Source organism: Equus caballus, chromosome 11, assembly GCF_041296265.1.
Source record: "Equus caballus isolate H_3958 breed thoroughbred chromosome 11, TB-T2T, whole genome shotgun sequence".
NCBI lineage: Eukaryota > Metazoa > Chordata > Mammalia > Perissodactyla > Equidae > Equus > Equus caballus.
This window is the reverse complement of record NC_091694.1, coordinates 6,935,206-6,957,322: the sequence shown is the minus strand read 5'-3', so window position 1 is coordinate 6,957,322 and position 22,117 is coordinate 6,935,206. Positions and strand designations below refer to the sequence as shown.

The 22,117-nt window shown below is 58.4% G+C and overlaps 2 protein-coding genes across 7 annotated transcripts; one reads left to right on the top strand and one right to left on the bottom strand.

Annotated features, from left to right (window-relative positions):
* The first annotated feature begins 414 nt into the window (after positions 1-414).
* On the top strand, positions 415-22,061 carry OTOP2 (otopetrin 2). Of its 5 annotated transcripts, none has more exons than XM_070226944.1 (9): positions 415-592; positions 5,554-5,769; positions 14,279-14,455; positions 14,719-15,064; positions 15,719-15,855; positions 17,038-17,096; positions 17,562-17,695; positions 19,283-20,169; positions 21,529-22,061. In XM_070226944.1, the coding sequence occupies exons 4-9, from the start codon at positions 14,752-14,754 to the stop codon at positions 21,697-21,699; spliced, it is 1,701 nt and encodes a 566-aa protein (XP_070083045.1). In that variant the 5' UTR covers positions 415-592; positions 5,554-5,769; positions 14,279-14,455; positions 14,719-14,751; the 3' UTR covers positions 21,700-22,061. The 5 variants fall into 5 exon arrangements, with proteins under 5 accessions (XP_070083045.1, XP_070083043.1, XP_070083042.1 ...); XM_070226942.1 differs by having other exon boundaries at positions 19,280-20,169; XM_070226941.1 differs by lacking the exons at positions 415-592; positions 5,554-5,769 and adding an exon at positions 13,763-14,003 and having other exon boundaries at positions 19,280-20,169.
* On the bottom strand, positions 6,763-13,506 carry USH1G (USH1 protein network component sans). Of its 2 annotated transcripts, XM_001496857.7 has the most exons (3): positions 13,046-13,506; positions 9,622-10,839; positions 6,763-8,599 (listed from the first exon to the last, which is right to left on the bottom strand). In XM_001496857.7, the coding sequence occupies exons 1-3, from the start codon at positions 13,207-13,209 to the stop codon at positions 8,596-8,598; spliced, it is 1,386 nt and encodes a 461-aa protein (XP_001496907.2). In that variant the 5' UTR covers positions 13,210-13,506; the 3' UTR covers positions 6,763-8,595. The 2 variants fall into 2 exon arrangements, with proteins under 2 accessions (XP_001496907.2, XP_005597236.2); XM_005597179.3 differs by lacking the exon at positions 6,763-8,599 and having other exon boundaries at positions 9,618-10,839; positions 13,046-13,343.
* Positions 22,062-22,117: the final 56 nt, after the last annotated feature.

Genomic DNA, 22,117 nt, shown 5'->3' with positions numbered 1-22,117 from the left:
CGGAGCTCCCCTCCCTGGGGCAGCGATGATTCCTCCCTTTTGCGATTCAGATCTTTATTTGCTGGCGTTCACTGGGTTAATTATTGTTGTGGCTGGGTGGGGTGGGAAGGAGCATGTTCTGACCTGAGGGCCTGGAGGGGGATCTGAGAGGCAGGGAGGGTTTGGAGACCAGAAGGCTGGCACTGGGAGGCTGGGGGGCACAGGGTGGATACGGAAGGCACCTGGCGCCAGCAGTGTAACCGTTTCTAGGCTCCCAGCCTCGGTGGCCCATCTTCAGCCCTCCTGTCTTCCACCCATTCGTGTCACCCCCCAAATCTTCAAAGCCCGGTGAGGCCCGGCTCCGTGAGGCAAGCGGCATTATTCACAGGGGTGGGGCTGAGTGAGCTGGGGGAAAAGTGGCCTGGCCTCTGGCTCAGACCTTGGTCAGCTGAGATTGGAACTGGCACCCGAGCTCCCCTGGCTCCAGCAGGGCAGGGCCCCATCAACGGGGCATCTCAGCATCCGCCTCGCCTCCAAGGACCCGACCCCTGACCTGCCTCAGACTCCATCACACCTTTCCAGGCTGCCAGCCGCTCTGCAGGGACAAACCCAGGTTGGTGATGGCCCAGAGGGGCTGGACAGGGAGTGAGAGAGGTGAGGAAAAGGGGGCCAGCCTTGAGCCAGTGGGGACCCTGCTGAGGCCCAGGCCATCGCTCCAAGTCTCACAGCAAGTTAGGTCCTTGAAAACCCAAGGCTGGAGCTGGTAGCAACCCAGACTCCTTACTGGTGAGGTCATTCCAAGTGTCACCTGGTCCCTCCTCCTGCGTCAGGTCACACCACAGTCCAATGTATGTGAGTGACTCTAGGGTGTGAATTCGCCTGAAGCATGTGTGTTGGGCCTGGTGGGGCCAGTGCCAGGGCTGGAAGGGCAGTGAGGGCCGTGATTCTTGCACAGTGTAGAGGAAGCCAAGAACAGTGTCTAGAGCAGGGCTCTGGACTCAGACACACTCAGGTGCCAGTCCTTGCTGTTTGACCTTAGGTAAGTTGCTTGACCTCTCTGAGCCTCGGTTTTCTGAGAAGGTGATTTGCAGTGGATGAGGGTGATACTACCTACCTTACTGGAGCTCTGGAGAGCGCAGCGAGATATTTTCTGTGCTCTGGATATCAACGGACCACCGTAGGGCAAGTGCTTATGGTAGATAGAATTACCACTAATGCCATTCCTTGTGTTATTGTAATTATAACATTATTGTTATGTTGAATATTGATATGATTTAAATCTAACACATATTGGTATCGATAACGATGGTAGAAAATAGTTTCCATTTCCAGTGAGAAGAGGGCCTGAACGTGCTCGCTCCCTCTCTTTCCCACTCCTTGCTCATGGTTTTCCGTGTGTGTGTGTGTGTGTGTGTGTATGTGTAAGGGCTGGGGTTCAGGGGCATAATGACTCCTGCCACTTCTGCTCTGCGATGCTGCACAGGCTGCTCAGAAGGCATGGTGATCGTGGAAAGGGGAGTGTGGGGACAACCCAGCACGTCACTTCTCTCTGCCACAAGCTCAGGGATGCCCAGGCCTGGCTGGTGCCCGCCAACCCCTCCCCATCCAGGCCCATCTCAGACGGCTGTTGTGAGACTTGACGAGACAGTGCTGCGAGGGGTAGTTGATTCTGTGGGGTAGAGAGAGCCCCCGCAGAGCAGTGAAACGGGGGTCAGGGGTCAGGGGTCAGACGGCCAGCAAATGCTGCTGCCCCCACCCCGTCTCCTCCCTGAGAAAGTCCCCTGCCCCTGCACCAGGGCTCCCACCAGCTACTGTTCAGGGTCCAGTGGGGCAACTTCCCAGGTGTGAGAGGGTCCTGCAGCCCCCAGAACCCTTGCCCAGGCAGAGCCCCCTGGGCCCGTGGAATGCAGAAACCAGAGAGAGCCAGGGTGGAAACGGCCTTGATTGACAGCTCCCTGGGGCTTACAGGGCCCACCACACCGGCCCGCCCCAAGGGCCTTTCTCTAAAGACCAGGCATTGGCGGCTCTGAATGGACTCCCCGAAGTTCCCCCACCTCAGGCTCCAAACCCCATCAAGTAGTCATTCAGCAAAAGAAACTTGGGGAGGGCTCGCTGCCCTCCACCTTCTTGGAGGAAATGGGGCGATGAGAGGCAGCCAGGCCGGGGCACAGCTATGGAGAGTCAGCCCGACGACGTGTCAGGCCCCGTTTATGCTCTTACTGGTGCTGTGACCCGAGCAAAGACCCAGTGTCCTCAAGTCTCGGTTTTCTCCTCTGTCAGACGAGTTTACTAGTCCCCTGTCATTAGTAAATGAGACCGTCATGAGGATCCACTGAAATCACAGACGGAAGGAGCCGACATACAGCAGGCGCTCAATGAATGCTCACCATCACGATGAGACATGGCGCAGCCAGGAGCCAGCGTGTCCGGGTTTCAGCTTTGGCTCCACCACCTCTCAGCCGTGTGAGCTTGGGCACGTTTTACAGACATCTCTGTGCTTCAGTTTCCTCGTTTGAAAAACAGGAATAACAGCAGTGCTGGAGACTAAGGGAATAAGATGCCCGAAGTGCCCGGGCCACACTGAGTGTTGCCATTGCTGTGTTGACGGGAGAACAGACCAGTGTGGAGACCTGTGCTGCACGCCTGCTAGGGCCCTGTCGGGTCACGTGTTCTCTGGGGTGAGTCTCACCATAACCCCATCTGGAGGGCAACTTCACATCCACTTCGCAGAGGAAGAAACACAGACTTGACCTGACCAAGGGCACTGCTACGCTGTGGCAGGTCTGGAATTTGAACCCAGGTCTTCAGACGCTGTGCTTCCCATGTAGTTCAGGCATTACTTCAGTGGTTTTCACACTGGGTTCCGGGGAACCCTCGGGTTCCCTGGAGGTGCCTCAGGGATGGCTAGGGGGTGAGGTGTGGAGTGAGGAAAGGAGGGGCCTCGAAGGAGAGGCTGGGCTACAGGGTTCCTGCTCAGCCTGGGACAGGCACTGGGACAGAGATGGGGAGAGGATCAGGGAGCCTGAACATGTGGGGAGACAGAGACTGAGAGAGAGACACTACAAGAAAACCATTCCTCTACTCACAACCCTTCTGACACCAAATGTGTGGGGTTTCCTCGCCCACACCGAAACCAGTTCTCCAACTCTGCAGACACCAGCTGGGTGTCCTCTAATTCGATTCAGTGCTGACACTGACTACCCTGAGGTAGTCCCCCAAAGGATGGGGGGTGGGGCTGAAAGGTCTAAGCTTCTAATCACGGCTTGGTCTTTCTGGTGACCAGCCCCAATCCTGAAGCTATCCAGAAGCCCACCAAGAGTCGCTTCACTGGAACAAAAGACACTCCGATCACCCAGGACACTCAGACCGATTTAGGAGTTCTGTGTAACATGCTCCTGTCACCCCCATCACTGAGGAAATTACAAGGGTTTTAGGAGCTCTGTGTCAAGAACCAGGAGCAGTTACCAAATATGTTTATTACATGGAAGATGCCAAGAGAGACCGAGGCCCGGAGAGAGGGCAGAAAGAGAGGGAGAGAGACTGACCGGGAGTCCCAGTGTTACAGGGGGAAATGGGACAAGGAGAGACCGAGAGACAGGACGGCAGAAAGGGAGACAGGCACACTCTGGTTGGGATGAAATGCTTCTGCAGGCCTACTCCCCCATCTTGGCAGGCTCAAGACATGAAGATTTTACCCTCCCAAACAGCCCCCCATTATCCTGCCCAGTGGCCCCATGACCCGACCTGGTCTCTCTCAGGCCAGCCTCCCGGGGCAGGTGGGTCAGACCATGCGCTCGGGCTACTGAAGCTGCCAGCATGCCCCATCCCACCTCAGGCTGAGTCCAGCACCTGCCCAGGACCAGGCATGCTCAGGTCAAGGGGACCCAAGACCAAAGACAATCCCCAGGGAAGGGTACAAGTGCCTGGGGGCCAATACAGCGCTATGGCGAGGCACACGGGTTTCAGTATCACGATGTGTCAATGTGTCATCCACCTAATAGCTCTGTGACCTTGGGCAAGTCACATCACTGCTTCGACCCTCTGTTTCCCCACCTGTAAAATGGGGATAATAATGATAATATAGTCCTTGTTTTAGAGGATTGTGGTTTTATTGTGTTAAACGGACGTAAAGTGCTTAACATAAGCTCCTGATGCCTTATAAGCTCTCGGTAATTGATAGCTTACCCCTCTGGGGATGGGGGTGGCTAAAGGGACCAGGCCAGGGACCTGAACGTTTCTTAACTTAGGGGCCTTAGGAACTTCACAAAACCTCTCTGACACTCAATCTCCTCATCTCTGGAGTGAGGCTAGCACCCCTCACCTGCCGACTTCACAGGAGGACAGAAAGCTTTTGAGAAATTCTGAAGTCCAGACAGTGGCATAATGGGGGCCCGGGCCAGTGGGTCTACGGCTCCCCCTCCAGAAAAGAAGCTCAGGTCCTTGGGCACCCCAGGAACACCAGTGGAGGGTGGCCCATCCTTGGCTAGCTGACCTCTCCTTTGCCACTAGCTGGATTGTCAACGCCCCCTGCTGGTCAGGTGAGGATGGCCCCAGTGCCGCTTCCAGGAGCCAGTGATGCTGGAGCCGGGGCTCACTCTCACTGGGCGTCAGAAAAGCAGGACTGCTCCCTGGGACTGCCTAGGTCTCACCTACTGGGTGACCGAGGCCACAAATTCAGTGAGTACCCCATGGCCTGTCTCAGGCCACCAACAACCATGACCATTACTAAGTGATGTGTGCTGATTATGGAGCAGCGTGCTAAGTGCTCTGCATGCATTATCATTTCACCCTCCTAACGACCTGTGGAGTTAACACTGTTAGTATAATAAATTATAATACCTATTTTACAGATGAAGAAACAGACTCAGAGAGGCTGGGTAACTTACCCAAGGCCACACAGCTAGGAGGGGGCGGGGCCAGTTTTACTACCCACATCTGGCTGGCTGCTGAGTCCTGCTACCTCAGGTACAACCCAGGCCTCTCTCGGAGAAGGTGACACAGGCGTGAGCTGGGCAGACAGGGATGATGTGCTGTCCCGACTGGTCTAACATGGGGACAGGAGGCAGCTGGCACCAGGGAAGGCATAGGGAGACCTAGTGCTACTTTGCCCACTTGGCTGCTCTGCGACCTTCAGCCAGCCCCGTGCCCTCTGGCCTCAGTTGCCTCATCTATAAAATGAGAATATTGCTCCACATGACTGGTGGCCCTTCCTGCCTCTGATTCACTCCACCCCACCCCCACCCCTACGCCCCCCCCCCATCAAATCGGTAATCTCATTTATGATGCAACTTCACAGCACTCTAACTAAAGCTTCTTAGTCTGGGATCCCTGGATGTCTCAGCCTCCATGAGCTGCCTAGAATTATGAGCAAAATTGCATATGAGTGTGCGTGCCCGATGTGCATTTTTCTAGGGAAAGTCTCCATATTATCAGATTTTAATCCCCAAAGGCTAAAAGCCATTGATTATTCTAACCTTTTAGAACCGCCCTAATCTCGATCTAAATTTTTAGGGGAATGAGTCGAGAAAGTTGAGTCTCTACCGTGTAAAATTCTTCCCTTCGCTGTGTTTAAAGCGCCCTCAGTCTTCCTGGAGCCGCACCTGCTCCTGGCACCCCAGCCTTCCAGGCTCCAGCCACACCGACCCATGGAGACCCCCGCCCCCAGTGCTTCCGGTTAGTCTCCGCCTCCGCGCTGAAGCTCCCATCCGCTCTCTGTCCGGTCCTTGCGAGTCCTCACCCCCATGTCCATGCCCGGACCAGCAGCGCCAGGACTGGCGGGTCTTTCGGGAGGTAGGTGCAATGACCAGGATGGCCAGTAGGGGTCGCAGGGCGGACGAACCCCATGGAGCATCCAAAGGCAGAATCTCGGCGTCCTGTTGGCCGCGGTGGCAGCCTGAGTGTGCGGACAGGGGAGCAGCGGTCAGGCCTGGGTTCTGGGTCTAGAGCTTCCTCTCGGTAAGCCTCAGTGTCTCCATCTGCAAAGTGGAAGAAGGTAGCCTGGATCCCCTAGATGGTTGCTAGGCAACCTTCCTTCACTGAGGTCTTGCGGAGCTTTCCGACTGAGACTGGAGGGAGGGGGCTGTCTTGAACTCCCCTTGGCAGAAGCACTTGGCCCAGCATCCTTAGAGAACGGAACAAAATGACCCCCGGGTCCTCTCCCAGACTTGACTGAGAAAACAGAGCCCATTGTCCTGCAGCTTAAGGGAAAGCCTAACCCCTGGGAGAAAGGAGGTTTCCAAAGAAGGCTGCCCCAAGAGCTGTCTGGGTGGTGAGGGAAACGAAGACCCCACTGGAGGCCTCCCAGGAGCGGGCCGGGGCCTTGAGATCAGAGCTCATGGGGCCTGGGTGATGGGTGGCAGCCTCCTGGGGTACAGCTGCTGCCCATGTCTGGAGAAGCCCAAGCAGGCTCCAGTGGGAAAGGGGAAAGCGTCGTCCTGCCCTCAGCAGCTGCAGGCCCCAGGAACAGGGCTGGAGCCTGGATCACCCTCCTCCCTCAGCTGCTAGAGGTCTTCCTGTCCCAGTGCTTCTGAATCCTCCCTCTCCATCAGCTCCAAATTCTGGGCCCAGAGAGAACGGAGTGAAGGCCCGGGGATGAGGGAAGGCCCTGCAGAGATACACGGGGTGGGGGTGGAGCGACGTGCCAACCATCCATCCCAGGACTGCTCCAAGGAATAGGACCAAATCCTCACAGGTACAGACTCTCCTCTCCCCCACCCCACCCTCTTGCTCTCTTCACCCCTCCCCTCTCCCACCTCCAAATGACTAAAGAACAAGACACAGGCATGACAATGATGCAGAACGTTCTCTACAAAAGTGATAATGAGCCTGCGGGAGGGGGGCGTTGTACAGTGGTGAGAATCTCGGAGCCCACCCCACCCCGGCACAGGGAAAACCGGGAGGGGCTGAGGCGGTGCGTGAACAGAGAACAGGAGAGAAAGTTCAGCACGTGGGGCTCCAAGAAGGTGGAGTCGGCACTTGGGGGGCCCCAGACCCAGGCCCAGGCCCAGAGGGCAGGGAGAAGAATAGGGTGGGCACAGGGTGGCAGTGGTGGGCAGCCAAGTCCTCAGAGTGGGAACAGGGACCACCTCCATCACCGCCAGCTCTGGGCATGTGTGTGGAGGGAGGCCCACACACAGACAGACACATTAGAGGGAGGCCTGTGGCATTCTTCAGGGGTTGTCTTCCCCCTGCCCCAGCCAGGGGGGCCCAGCAAGGAGCTGGGGGCTGCGGCAGTGCTCCCGGCAGCAGCTGCTTCCCAAGCTGAAGGTCAGGGATGCGGGTCCGTTGCTGACAGAGGAGGAAGAGCACAACTGCGTGGGGATGTGTCTGTGCACACACGTCTGTGCGGGCTCCTGAGTGACTCTCCCACATCTGTGACCTCAGTCTGACTGTAGAGCTAAGGACACAAGTTTGAGGACCCTCTTGGGCTGGCCTTTCCCCTGGTGTCACCACCATCACAGAGCAGGGACACACGCTGAGCTCTTGCTTACCCACTATCCATGCAGAACCATTCAGTGCCCACCTCTTCCAGACCTCGAGGGAAATCCACCAGCCAACCTCAACACAGACACACACAGGCACAGAGCCCTGGGGCCCTGGGGACAATCTGCAGTTTAGACTGTCCACATCCTCAGGCTCCCACAGTGTCCACCTGGCAGGACTTGCCCGTAGTAGGGTGGACACCCAGCCACACCTAGTCTCCACCTGTCTTGGGCCTGGGCAACTCTAAGGCAGCTGGCTTTCTCCTCCAGCCAAGAGAACGCCTGCCAGGCCTGGGCGCCGTAATACTGCAGCCGGTTGCTCTAGCACCTTGCATCTATTGTCCTGACCCTCTGGGCTCCCTAGGGGGCCAGGCTGCACAACCAAGCAGAGGGAGGATAGAGGAGGACAGGGTGGGAAGGCAGAGGCAGGCTGGGCCCCGCCCCAGGGTGAGCCCAGGGGGTACCAGTCACCCCCACCAGCCCCAGCCTGGCACTCCAACTCCACGGCAAGGCCAGTGGGAGAAGGAAAAGGGGGCTGGCTGTGCTTGGGGCGGGGTGGGGACTAAAGTCAGGGCATTTGGCTGAAGAGTCTAGTTGGGGACCTCCTCTCTGGGGTGTATGGGCAGAGGGGAGGCAGCCAAAACTCTTCCCTTCACAAAAATGTAGGAAATGAGCAAGTCTCCAGCCTGAGCACACAACAGGATCCTCAGAGGAGGGACGAAGAGAGACAACGGCCCCTGGGACAGGCCGCACCCACCCCCTGCCATATACACACTCTCATCAGCTCTAATGGGCACGTCGTCTAGTCTCCAGGGTCCCAGTGGCCCTGCCCTTCCTCTGGGGCTGGCCTTCCACAAATCCACATGTCCTTTAGGGCCACCGGGATGGGAGTGGCTCAGGGGCTTCAAGACCCCTCAGAATTGACGTTCTACGATGCTCTCTTGCCCTTCGGGGTGCCTCCAGGCCACACCCTCTGCCGCAGGCTGTGGACAGGCTTTCAAGGGAGATGACCCATGTGGTCCTTGCTCCTGGGAAGGGCTGGGGGGCTGCAGGGCTGGCGACTGAGGACCTTGTGGCCCCACTGTGGGTTGTGGCAACTTGCAATTCATTTTGGTCTGGAGAAAGGAGCCCCGGGTTATCTGTGGAGAAAGAGACAGAAACAGACCTCAGATAAGGGCCCTCGAGACATCATTTTAAACTAGGATCATTTTCACCTACCCTCTCTGGGCAGGCTGATGGTCAGGGATGGGGACACCGGCCTAGGGGTGCCCTCCCCATCCCCCAAACTCTAACCCAGACTGCCTCCCCACACCACCCCTGCCGGGCCATGCAGGGTAAAGGTTATCAACACCAAAAGCAGGCAGCAGGATTTGCTGGGCTTGTGGGATGCCCTGAGGGAGGGTCAGAGCAGGGACGGGCCAACAGCACGGCCAGTGTGGCAGCAGCCTTGAGCTTCCCACGATGGCTTCTCGAACATGACAACTCTGCCCTCCAAGGCCGCTGTTGGCCCTGTTGAGAGCATTTGCTCATGTTCCTGGTTACAGGGTTCAGAGACCAGCAGGTACAACATCTGCCTTGAGGGCTCAGGCAACTGGGGAGACAGCTGGCTGCCACACCCCCCATCCCAGGGGAGTCACCTTGGCCTCAGGCCCTAGAGCCACACAGACCAGGGATCAAGCCCAGCTCTGCAGCAAACAGCAGCACCTTGGGTGAGCTACTCTAACCCGCTGAGCCTCCACTTGCTCACCTGTAAAATGGGGATGAAACTGCCTCTGCACATGGGAGTTCAGGAGGATTAAATGAGGGGACACGAACAAGGGCATCTCCAGTACCCAGGAGGTGGGAGGGCTCAAAACATCCCAGCTGTGGTTATTACCACTACTGTACCTCATCCACCCGTTTTCCACATTTTGATATCTCCAAAATCGAGGTGCATTTTACCTCAGCCATGTAAACTGGCAGTTCCTTTTTCTGAACTGGGGGTAAATACAATAAGTAGGGCCTCTTGTAATTGATGGTGACTTCAATTTTATGAAACATGGTATCATCCTCCCTCCCACCCCTGAAAAGACAGACACACACACGCGCATGCACACGCACACACACACACACCGCCTTCCAACCCCTTTCTTCCCATCCCCCCAAGACTCTGGGCACTCACAGCTCTGTGTCCTCCAGGACGGGCGGGCGCTCCAGCGCCTGTCTCCGCCTTCGCACGGCCCCCAGGATCTTCTTGCGGGGCCCCAGGGGGACGCTGATGCTGCGGAGGTCGAGGTCCGAGCACAGCATCAGCGCCTCGAGGTCGATCTTCTCCTGCCGCAGGAGGGAGGCGAAGTCTTCCATGTGTAGGGAGGCCAGGAAGGTGTCCAGCGGGCTCGTCTCGGGCTCCAGGTCCTCATCCAGGCCCAAGTCCAGCTCGTCCCAGGGCAGCTCCTCCCCGCAGCTGCGGTCCTGCAGGCTGTTGGCACTGCCCAGGCTGTCGTCGTCCAGGCTGGGGGAGCTCTGCAGCCGACCCCGCGGCGTGCCCGCGCCGTCCAGCGCGGCATCCTCGCGGCCCAGCCCGTGCAGCCCGCTGCTCAAGTAGTTTCTGCGGAAAACCATGGTGCCCAGGCCGGGGCGGGTAAACAGGGAGTCGTGGCCTGAGTCGGTGCTGACCTCCGAGTGGGCCGGCTCGGCCGCCAGTGTGGCACGGGAGACGCTGTCCTCGTCGGAGAGGAACATGTCCCTGAGCGGGGAGCGGCCCCACTCCTTGGGGTTGGCGTAGGTGCCCTGGCGCACGAACATCACGTCGCTGCCCAGCTGCAGGCCCGAGAGCGAGCGCACGCTCTTGCGGCCGTCCTCCGAGATCTTGAAGGTGCCCTCGCCGCCCTGCTTGCGCCTCTCTAGTTTCCGCTGGATCTTGGTCTTGCCCCTGGTGGTGCCGTGCAGCGTGGCCTGCGAGTAGGGCAGGTGGCTGCCCAGCGCCAGATGCTGCAGCCGGCGGCTCAGGGTGCTGGACGTGAGGCTGGAGAAGCTGAGCGTGTCGGACCGCTCGGCCAGCTCGCGCCGGTAGCGCCGCTCCATGCGCTCGTGGTGCTTGCGCTGCAGCTTGGCGCACTCGCGGATGCGCCGCTCCGCCTCGCGGAAGGCCTTGTCCTTCAGCTTGCCCACCAGTTTGGGGTTGAGGCTGCTCTGCTTGGCCGCGATGGAGTCCAGGTAGCGCACGCACTCCATGTGGCCCTTCATGGCGGCCATGTCCAGCGGCGTGTGGTAGTCGTTGTCCAGGCACCAGATGTTGGCCCCGAAGGACACCAGGAAGGAGAGGCAGTGCAGGTGGCCATTGGAAGCTGCCAGGTGCAGCGGCGTGTTACCCCAGATGTCACACTTGTCCGGGTCACCCCTGCAAGGAGGACACGTGGTGGGTGGTGATGAGCTGTCCCAAGCTCATGCAGGTAATCGGCAGTGGCCGCAGGTGTGGGGAGCTCCCAGCCTGGTGGAGCTTCCCCACAGGCACACCAGAGGGACCTGAGCGCCTGAGATCCCTCCTCTGAGTCCAGGAGACACGCAGCCCTGAGCCACCAGACGGACCTAGAGTGAGCGCCTGCGTTTCGGGGTTGGGGGGATGGCTCCAGGCTTGCAGGGGGTGGGGCGACAGAGAAGGCGGGGCCAGGGCGGGGCTTTCCCCAAGAGAACTGAGTGCTGGGAATCTCAGGGGATTAATATTTGATGCCCAGAGAGAAAGGAGTGAATTATTCATGGGGCCCAGCGGGGAGATGGCCCCGAGAGGTGGTGGGCCAGGCCGAGTCTGGGTCTCTAGGCAGGCCTGGTGGTGAGTGTGGCTGCATGTGCAGGAGTGACCCTAAAAAAGGAGGAGAGTTTGGTGTATGCTGGGCCTGAGCCCTGGGTGAGTGTGTGTTAGGGTATGTGCCTGCGTGTCAGCGGGCACGGCCATGTCTGCAGGGAGCAGGGCCAGGCCTGGCAAGGCCTGTGCGAGAGCAGGTGTCAGATCTTGGCCTGGGCCCGGAGGGGAGCGTGGGGGCAGCCAGGACTGGTGGGGAGGAGGAGGGAAGTCTGCACCACAGCCCAGCCACTTCTCCCTCCCCCAGCTGCCCCATCTTTGGGACCCCTCTGAGGCAGGCAGGCTTGGGCTTGTGCAGGGGACCCACCCGGGACACTCCAACACCCTCCCCACCAGACCATGCCCCCTTGGGCATGCTCCTGTTGGCTCCTCCAAGCTCTCCCCTCCCTCAGAGGCCTAGCTCAGCGCCTCTGCCCAGCGCTAATGAGGCCATGAGGCCACTCCACAGGGCGGGAGGAAGAATCGCCCCCTTGTCTCAAGAGCTCCCCCCACAACCTCCTCCTCACTTGCCCTACTGGTCGCCAAATCCTGCAGGACAGTGTGAGAAGGAGCAGTTCAGCATCTGACCCACACCCCATCAAACACCAACACTTGCCCCCTATAGGAGTTGGGGATTTGGTGCACGGAGGGGGCACCCTCTTCCCCTCCTCCACGAATGGCTCTGAGGCAGGGGCAGGATGGCAAGATCACTGTATGTCCTCTTGGCATGGGTAGGGGCCAGTCTTGGCTTCTTGGAAATGGCTCAGCTGCCTGGTCTTGGAGGCTGCTGCTGGAGGGAGGGCAAGGGGGGTTCCCCACCCACCACATGCTCAGGCCACAGGCCAGCACCAGTCACCAGGGCCAGCCAGGCGCCTTCCACTCCACCATGATTTCCCAGGGCCTGAGATGTTCACATTAACCCTCCCGGGGCATCTCTTCCACTCCTTTTCCCTGTCCAGGCCATCTTGGCATCCAGTTCAACCGGACTTCTCTTTATAAGACTGCTGGGGCTGGGGGAGTTGTCCATAGTGTCATTCAGCCCTGGGGAGACCACGTCAGTGGCCCTGGATCCTGCATTCTTCAACGGCTACCTCCAAACCCCTTCCCTGGCCCTGACACCTGGACTCTACCCACTGCTCCCCTAGACAACTCCAAAGGAAGGGTGAAGGGGCCTGCGGTGGGGGAGGGGCACAGAGGGAGTTAATGGGGTGGCTGAACCCAGTGACATTTGGTACTGTGGACAGCGCCCATCAATCCTAGGCATGAGCGGGGAGAGAGCTGTGGGAGCCAGCCTGGGGGGAGGGGTGGGCGCTGGCTGGAGAGCACTTGGGATCCCAGGCTGTGGGGTGGGCAGTGAAGAGCTTCTCCTTTCCTAGCCCCACTCAGGCTGCTCTGAGGCTCCGCCCTTCTCTCCCATCCTCACTCTGCTCTACACTCTTGCTTCCAGGTGCCCCTTCAAGAGACCTCTCCCACCTTACCCTCTGCAGCCCCTCCCACAATCAAGGACACCCAAATCCCAGTCCCTCCCCTCCTGGCCCCACATCCAGGTCACAAGTGTCACACGCCTCAGCTTGTGTCCCCCTCCCACGACTGCCAGGCTCCAAGGTCCCATCTTAGGGTCTGTGGGTTGGGAAGAGGGCGCCTGAGACGAGGGGGGAAACAGATGCCATGGAGTCTGGGGGGCGGGCCATCTCAGGGGCCTGGAGCAGCCCAGAGACTCTCTTTGCCCTCCCCTGCTGGGCTCCATGGGGGAGAGAGGGGTACTCACCCGCGGCTCACGATGAGGCGCAGCGACTCCAGGTTGCCATGGTAGGCAGCCCAGAGGGTGGGGGTCATGCCATCCTCGTCGGGGGCGTTCAGCTCCTTCCTGGTGGCCTCTTTGAGGAGCTCCAGATAGCCGTCCCGGGCCGCCCGGTGGTACTGGTCATTCATGGCGCCTGACTTGGACGGGGCGGGCAGGGGGCACGGGGAAATGCCCTCCGCGGGGGAGGGCGGAGGGGTTAGGGCTGAGGCATGGGGTTGGGGGAGGGGCCTGGGCAGGGGCCGGGGCCGCCAGCCCCCGCTGCCGCAGACGGAGGATGCAGAGCTCCAGAGCCGCCGCTACGAGGACATCTGAGCCGCTCTCCAGGCGGGCGGGGAGGGAGGGGTGTGGGGGGGTGTCTCCCGCTGCCCAGGGAGCCGCCCCCAGGCTGCCCCTGGGTCCTAAACACCCTGCTCCCAAGCGCACAGAGATGACCCACGCAAGGCCCTGCTCTCGCTCCAAAGGCGCCCACTCCAGCGCCCCGCCCCATGAGGCCCAGTCTGGGAAGAGTTCAGGGTCTATCCTCACTAGAGCCCCAACGCTGCGCCTCCAGATGTCTCCACCCGTCAAGGGAACGGGCCAAGGGCTGGGCAGAGGTGTCTGAGGGCAGTCCTTACCCCTAGGGCAGTGGGCCTAAGAAAGGTCTGAGGACTGCCCGCCAGACAGCGAGTTGGACGCGGCTGCCGGGTCCGCCGCCGCTCGCGCGGGCTGGGGAAGCCGCGCTCCAGCAGGGGGCGCTAGAAGACCGGGAGCGGACTCGGGGCGCAGCTGGGGAACTTCGTACCCAGGACCGCCTTCGCAGCATCCAGCGGAGCAGAGGACAGTGGGGAGGGATAGAGGAAGAGGGAACTTCGGTCACTGCGAGGGTGTCAGGAAAAGGGGCACTAGGGTCCCGATCTGGGGGCTGCAACAGAGGAGCACAGAGGTATAGGACGCTCCAGGGCTGGGAGAGCGTCGGGTGCCTGCGGGCCCTTGAGGTGTCTATTGAGCATCAGCTCTCGGGGCTCTGGGTGGCCTAGATCTCGGGACGCCAGGGCGCGGTGGGCGCAGGCTGCGGGGTGCCCTCTGGGTGCCGCAGTGCGGGGCCGCGCCCGAGCTGGGCCGCGCCAGGTGACAGGGCGGCGAGGGAGGGGGTGCCTCTTAAAGGGTAAATATAAATCTCACCTTATCTGGCTCCCGCGCGCTCTTCCCTAAATTCAGCTCGGAGAAAAGATGGATCATGTGAGTGGGACTGAGAGGTTTATGGAGCTGAGCTCCCGCGGCTGTAAATCACCCTGCCCTGCCCGGTATAAAGCGCCCGTCCAGCCCGGCGTGGGAGAGAGGAAACGCTCGCCGCCCTCTGACCCCCAGCTCAGCGCGGGCTCCCGGCCCAGCCAGGTGGGTCCCCGGGCCAGAAGGCAGAGGGATTTGGGGAGTGGGGACCGTGGACGGGGTCCGACGAGGCTACCGCCGCTTCTCCTATTCCCCCGTCGGGGGCGAGACCCGCAGGGCTGGCTTTTCCCTTCCCTCTCCGCGCCTCCTCCACCCCCGCAGCTCCATCCTCCATCCTCCATCCTCCGAGCTAGAAACTTCCCGTCCCCAGATCTTCGGGATAAGACCCCGAAGGCTGACCTGGGGTCCTGTCGGCTCCTCCCCCACAGTGACCCCTTCAACCTCCTCCAGTCGCCACTGCCATGTCCGAGGAGCTGGCCCCCGGCCCCACCGAGAGCCCGCCGGCGCCGCGGGCAGGCCCCCGCGAGGTGTGGAAGAAGGGCGGCCGCCTGCTGTCGGTGCTGCTGGCCGTGAACGTGCTGCTCCTCGCCTGCACGCTCATCAGCGGTGGCGCCTTCAACAAGGTGGCGGTGTATGACACCGACGTGTTCGCTCTACTCACCACCATGATGCTGCTGGCCGCGCTCTGGATCCTCTTCTACGTCCTCCGCACCGTGCGCTGCCCTGAAGCGGTCCCCTACCGGGACGCGCACGCCGGCCCCATCTGGCTCCGAGGTGCCAGGAGAGGTGGGGGCGGAGGTGGGGTGGGCCAGGCTGGAGGCTGGAGCTCTTGGAGGAATCACTGAGCGCACGTCAAGGTAGAGGGGAGAGAAGTTCCCCCCAGAGGACTAGAGGACTAGATGTGAGTGAGGGTGAGGTGGGCTGCAGTTGGAGAAAAGGAAGGGAAAGAGTTTTGGAGGAGGGATGGAAGGGAACTTCTTTGCCCTGTCTAAAGATTGAAAAGGGGGGATCACGAGAGAGCCTTTGATGGAGAGCTGAAAACAGATGATAGCCCATCTTGGGCCCTTCCCTTTATCTATGCAGCCCCAAAGAGATGGTAGCTCAGTAGGACATCCATCCACCCACCCTCTCAATCATATACTCTTCCTTCCTTCCACCCATTCATCTTTCAATCCATCCATTCACCGATCCACCTATCCATCCATCTATCACCCACCTATCCACCTATCCACCAAACCATCCATCCACTCACCTATCCATCCACCTATCCATCCATCCATCCATCCATCCATCTATCCTCTCACCTACCCCATTCATCCATCCATCCACCCAACCATCCAACTACCCACCCATCTAGCCATCCGCTCTCAGATGTATAAACCTTCTCTCCCATTTCTCTGACTCCCCAACACCACCCCTCATTCCCAGGTGGGCTGGTGCTGTTTGGGATCTGCACTCTCATCATGGATGTCTTCAAGACCGGCTACTACTCCAGTTTCTTTGAGTGCCAGTCAGCCATCAAGATACTCCACCCCCTCATCCAGGCTCTGTTTGTCATCATCCAGGTGGGTGAGAGGAGTGTCCTTGAGTGTAGTGGAAAGGAGCCAACACCTGGCATGGCTCAGGAGACCTGAGTTCCGCTCCTCTTCTACTCTGAGCAAACAAATAAGGTGGGGCTAGGAGTGTAGTGGGGATCATATGAGTCCATAAATCTGGGAGCACTTGGAAATGAAGTAATATCCAAATGTGAGCTCCTACTTAGGGGTCCTGCGATTTCATTCCAACCTGAGCAGTGCCAGTAGTTGACACCTAGGAGGTGTGAGTTGTGGCAGCTGCCCTGTCTCCTAGAACATGGCCTGCCCACCCTGGGTGCCCGTAGAAGGCATTAGTCTCAGCCCCAGGTCCCGCTGTGGGCGTAAGTGGTCTGGCCTCACCCATGGCCCCTATGTACTTGTTCAGGAAATAGCTTATCCTGGACCTGGGATTTTTCAAACAAGTTCAAACATGTATTTTTTTTATCTGTTTCATAAATAACACTTTGAGAGACTTCTGATGGAGCTAGGCAGGACTGATCTTATGTAAGACCAGAACAGACCCCAGCCCTGTACCATGACCAGGATGACCACATGTATGGTTCCCTCTCCTGAGATATCACCCCTGCTGCCAGCTTTCCACAATGCAACACATTTATGACTTTGGTATTAATATAGTTTTAATCTCACATTTTATGGGTTAGAAGAATACTCAGGCAAAATGAAAATATAAATACCCCCACATCAACAAATACCATAGCAAAGATTTGTTGGCAGCCAGATGAGGTGAGGCCCTACAGGGCAGCAAAGGATGAGGATGGGCAGGAGATGTTGCCAAAGAGAGGTGAGAGGTCACCAGAGACTCTTTCTACTTTGGACAAGACCTAGCCTAAGGCTGGCCTTGCTCCCAAGAATAATAACTAGGCAATCAAAATTACTTGACCTCTACCCCGCAAAAAGCAAAAAACATCAAAACCAGGGAGTTTACAGTTGATATCTCGCCAACTTTTAAAGAAGAGAGTACTATTTTATGCGAATTGTTCCAGAGAATAGAAAGAGAGAAAGCTTGCCATCTCGTTTTGTAAAGCTAAAATAAACTCAAGAACTTAGTATGAGGGCTCTTGAGGTAGAGAGAACGTACTGCTGGGCGCGGACGTGGGCACTGTGGATGCCCGTCTGCGTCGTAAGCGACCTCACCACTCTCTCTCAACACAGACTTACTTTCTCTGGGTCTCTGCTAAGGACTGTATTCACGTCCACCTGGATCTGACCCGGTGAGTTCCTGTTCCACAGTTCCACGTCCATGATGCCACTGCTTTCCTTGCATGAGAGACGAACGCATGGGTCCTCTTTCTGCCCCCTGGGTGGACTTTCAGCCAAGGCCCCTTTGCTTTGTCAACCTGATTTCCACCACCCTGTTCTCCGTGTGTGTTGTGTGTGTGCCCACACATCCACCTGCATGTGCTTTGATGGAGCGGGTTGTATAATGCATTATATGTTCTTTCCTCTAGGAGAGGGAGCAGAAATGGCCTGAGCCCCTGGACACCACCTGGTGTCCCGGGTGGCATCCCAGCCAGGCTAAATGTTCCTTCCAAACTCAGCTTCCCTGTTCACACAGGGCCCGACTGCTCTCTCGCTTTTCAGCACCATCTCCCACTATAGCTCCCCAGTTCTCCACCTTGCCAGGGACCCAAGATAAGCCAGACTCCCGGGCCTCTTTGCTGTCCCTCTTCAAACAGGTGTGGTCTCATGTTCACGCTCGCCACCAATCTGGCCATCTGGATGGCAGCCGTGGTGGATGAATCTGTGCACCAGGCCCACTCCGACAGCAGTTCTCACAGCAACACCAGCCACAGCCGCCTCGCTCCTGACCGTGAGTGCCCACTTCAGATTAATCCTGGTCCTGTGACTCCCAGGCCTTGGGCTGGGTGCTCTGAGGGTTTGTAGAGTCAGTCTCTGTGCCCTTCTCCTGCTCCAGGCTCTGACTCTGGAGAAGATAGGTGTAAGTGACCCAGGAGGAAGAGTATCAGGGGCATCTTCTCATCCTGGAGGATGCAGCCTTGGCCCCACTGTCCAGGTCTCCATCCCACCAAGGCAGGGACTCGGGCTCCAGAATGAAAGGGCAAGGGTGACCAAGCTAGAGAGAGGGCAAGGGGGGTAGCATGGTGGCTCGATGGTGGAAGCATGGGATCTGATGGGAAAGCCTGGCAGAGAGAGGCTAGAAATAATACTCACGATGACAGTAGTGACGATTCACTGAGCTCGATATGTCAGGCGCTGTGCTAAGTGTCTTGAACACTCTCTCTTCTTTGAGCCTCACAAATTCCCTATGAGATTTTACATTTTACAAATGCAGAAACGAAGGCAGAGAGAGGCTAAGTAGCTTGCCCAGGGTCACAGAGCTTGACACTGGAGAACTAGAACCCATCTTTGCTTTTAACCAATATGCTATACTGGAGAAGAATGGGGTCCACAGTCCCCCTGGCTCTAGTTTTCTGGACATCTCTAGGGCCCTCCGCTAGCCAGGGCCAGACTAGATGACTAAGTCCATCTGGGCTTCATCTGAAGACACATGCACACCCAGTATGGGAGAGTCCAGGAACAGAAAACATGGTCCTAGTCCTCTTGGAGAACCCAGCCCAGCAGGACTGATAAAGGGCCACCTTGCACATAGAGAGGGCTCCTGAGAATGGTTAAAACCAACCTGGGAAGGTGAACAATTTAATTTGCTGGAGCCATGGGGGCGCAGAGAGGCATGCTGGAGCGTACCTGCCCCGGGGTTGGGAGTCAGGTCGTTCGCGTTAGCTCTGCCGTCACAAGACGCTTTACCTCATTGAGCCTCAGTTTCTTCATCTGCAGAACCAGCTGGGATGGTTCTGGGGCTCAAAAGAGATGTTTGCCAAGGTCCGTGGCAAGTCAAAAAGCATGCTCTGGGGCAGGACAAGATTCCTATCGGTGTGGTACAAACTGAAGGGACAGGAGGTCATGGTTGAGACCTGGCCACAGCAGCCACTTTCTGAGCTGAGTCAGAGGCTGGGGAGAGCTGCGAGGAAGCTTGAGCCGCAGGGCTTCCCACGAGGGGCACCTTCTATCAGGACCAGAACCTCGCCTATCTCAGGGACCCACGGGTCATTACTGGGGGTGGGAGGGTGGGGAGTGTTTTCCTGAGGGAATGGAATGGGATGAAGTAGGCAGTTCTGCAGTTCAGATTTTCTTTTTGATTGAGCACTGGCTATTGTTTACCGACGTGTCCCACAATCTCTGGCATACAGTAGGCGCTCAATAAAAACTTACGGCATGGATGAACATGCCGGGCCCCGTGTAGGTGAATGGGATGTAGTGGTGAATATGGCCGAGACTCTGCCCTTACAAGGGTCACAGTCTAGGGGTGAGGCTCTTCAGACGGGGTGCCTCCAAGAAGGCAAGGGGCAGCGCAGCTCTGTGCCTGTCTCCACAGCAGAGCGTGCGGGCAGCCAGGTCGGAGAGGACTGCTCCTGCAACACGGCCGTCTGCCAGATCTTCCAGCAGGGTTACTTCTACCTGTATCCCTTCAACATCGAGTACAGCCTCTTTGCCTCCACCATGCTCTACGTCATGTGGAAGAACGTGGGCAGGCTGCTGTCCTCCTCCACCCACGGCCACGGCCACGGCCACGGCCACAGCCCATCGCGGGTCAGCCTCTTCCGGGAAACCTTTTTTGCCGGCCCAATCCTGGGCCTGATACTCTTCGTGGTGGGGCTGGCCATCTTCATTATCTACGAGGTCCAAGTGAGTGGGGAGGAGGGGCGCACCCAGCAGGCCCTGGTCATGTACTACAGCTTCAACATCGCCTGTCTGGGGCTCATGACCTTGGTCAGCCTGAGTGGCTCCATCATCTACCGTTTTGACCGCCGGGCCATGGACCACCATAAGAACCCCACGCGCACCCTGGATGTGGCCCTACTGATGGGTGCCGCCCTGGGCCAGTATGCCATTTCCTACTACTCCATTGTGGCCGTGGTAGCGGGCACACCCAGGGACCTGCTGGGGGCACTCAACTTAGCCCACGCTCTGCTCATGATTGCCCAGCACGTCTTCCAGAATGTGTTCATCATCGAGAGCCTCCACCGGGGCCCGCCTGGGGCCGAGCCTCATGATACGCCCCACAAGGAGCCCTGCCACGGCCTCACCTTTGCAAACCTGGATGCCCTCCATACCCTGCCCTCCTGCCCACCCACCCCTACGTTGGCTGGCTCCAGCCCAGCAGGCCCTCCGGAAGCAGTGGCCATCATCTTGGCACCCGAGGGCCACTGGAGACGCCGGTGCCTGAAGGATATTTCTCTGTTTCTCCTGCTGTGCAACATCATTGTGAGTAACTAGGGGGAGATGGGGGTGGGCTGGGAGAAAGAGAAGGCCAAGGAAAGATGCTCTTTCGCTTTACTTTCTTGGCTGTCTCTGTCTTGTCCCCCAGCCCACTGGAGAATCTTATGGCTCTCTAGGAAATGAGCGGGTTCAGAGAGGGTCGGGTGCAGCCCCCAAGCCAGCAGCATCTCAGGGCTCATAGAGAGAATGAAATCCCAGCATTCTGGCATCTAGGCAGTGGATGGAGCTGGAGGGGTCCCGGGGAGTGCTGACATGGGGGCTGGGCAGAGGTGAGAGGGAGCTGTGAGAGCTGATGTGGAGGGAGGGGCCCTCACCGCCGGGTGGGAGGTGTGACTGCTCCCCAGAACTTGTGACCAGTCTGCTTCTCAGAATAATTGGAGCAGCATCAGGAAGTAGCAAGCAGCAGAGCGGAGCTCACCAGTAAGTGTGAGTGGTCTGTCAGCCGAGTACAGTGGCAGGCTGGCCGGGAGGGGGAGCGTCCACAATGCCCCCGCCCTGCATCCCCACAGCCCACTCCCCAGTGATTTAGCAGAGCCCCTTACTAAGAGAAACTCCTCTGTATAGCAACAGTCTTCACCCAATAGAGACTTCACTTCCTGCCGAGGCCCCATCCAAAGGCTGAAAGTCACCTTTGGGTAGGCTATTTTTGCTCCAGGTATCCGTTCCTGGATCAGCTCCGACTCCTTCATTTTAAAGGATAGAAACAGGCTCAGAGAGGGGCTGTGATTTGCCCAAAGATGCAGTTAATTAGGGTTGGGAGGGTGGGGCTAGCCTAGAAGTCTTTGTTCTTTGCCCATACCCCACACCAGAACCTTCTGAGCTCAGAGCAGAGATGAAGCAGGATTCCGGGTTCAACCTCCTCCCAGACCTGGGAATGGGGCAGGGAGTGGGGATGGAGCTGGAGCAGGGAGCTCATAAAGGGCTGGGTGGGGTGGCCTTCTGGCTGGATCCTGACCCCCTGCCCTGGGCCTGATTCCACCGCCACCCTGCACACGTCTCTCCAGGAAAGAACTGCTGATTTAGCCATTTGTACCAAATTCTCAAGTCATCTGTTGAAACCTCTTCCCCCCCCCACCCCCGTCTTACTAACAGGGGGGGAGATGTGATCACAGGGGAGCTCTGGCCTGGGGGTGGGCAAGCTCACTTGGCCACATTTCTTGAGCTCCTTAGTGAGTGCCAGGCCCCGCCCGAGATGCTGGAAGTCCCCACTAAGCAACACGGAGCCCTCGCTATCCACCAAAGTAGAGGGCTGGGAGCAAACTTCGTTGCTCCCCAGCAAAGGCAACAGAAATGAGCTGCAGGTGCCAGTCCTGCCCGGTCCTGACGCCCCCTCTCTCCCCACAGCTGTGGATCATGCCTGCCTTCGGGGCCCGCCCTCACTTCAGCAATACTGTGGAGGTGGACTTCTACGGCTACTCCCTCTGGGCAGCCATTGTCAACATCTGCCTGCCTTTCGGCATCTTCTACCGGATGCATGCTGTCTCCAGCCTCCTGGAGGTCTACGTACTATCCTGAAGCCCCCGACAGAGACATGGGGGGCCCTCGGCTCATGTGCGCACCCAGAGACCCTCGGGAATGAGCCCCAGGCTGGCAGTCACTGTGCCACATTGCCACCCATTGTCCTCTGGCCCCAGAGTGGGATTTTCACAGAAGTTATTTTTCCAGGACGGGTTTTTAAATCACAATCAGGACATGCCCATCCACCCCAACATGACCCTGGGGCGTGAGGCGACCAGGGACGGACACCTCTCCCTGCAGCACTTTTAGGACCAGGATCTGGAAGTGTCCGTGGTCCAGCTCCACCCCTAATCCCAGCCCTGTGGCCAGCCCTGCTGCCTGGAGCTGAGAACCAATAAACCTGCAGTCTGCCCACTGTCCCCCACTTCTTGTCTCAGCTGCCCCATCTGAAATGATCACAGCAGAGGATCTTGGG

Coding starts and splice junctions, on each gene's coding strand:
- USH1G (XM_001496857.7), bottom strand. CDS start 13,209: ATGAATGACCAGTACCACCGGGCGGCCCGGGACGGCTATCTGGAGCTC. Junction 10,840..13,045: donor CGCCTCATCGTGAGCCGCGG/GTGAGTACCCCT, acceptor TCCTCCTTGCAG/GGGTGACCCGGACAAGTGTG.
- OTOP2 (XM_070226942.1), top strand. CDS start 14,752: ATGTCCGAGGAGCTGGCCCCCGGCCCCACCGAGAGCCCGCCGGCGCCG. Junction 15,065..15,718: donor CGGCCCCATCTGGCTCCGAG/GTGCCAGGAGAG, acceptor CCTCATTCCCAG/GTGGGCTGGTGCTGTTTGGG. Junction 15,856..17,037: donor CTCTGTTTGTCATCATCCAG/GTGGGTGAGAGG, acceptor CTCTCAACACAG/ACTTACTTTCTCTGGGTCTC.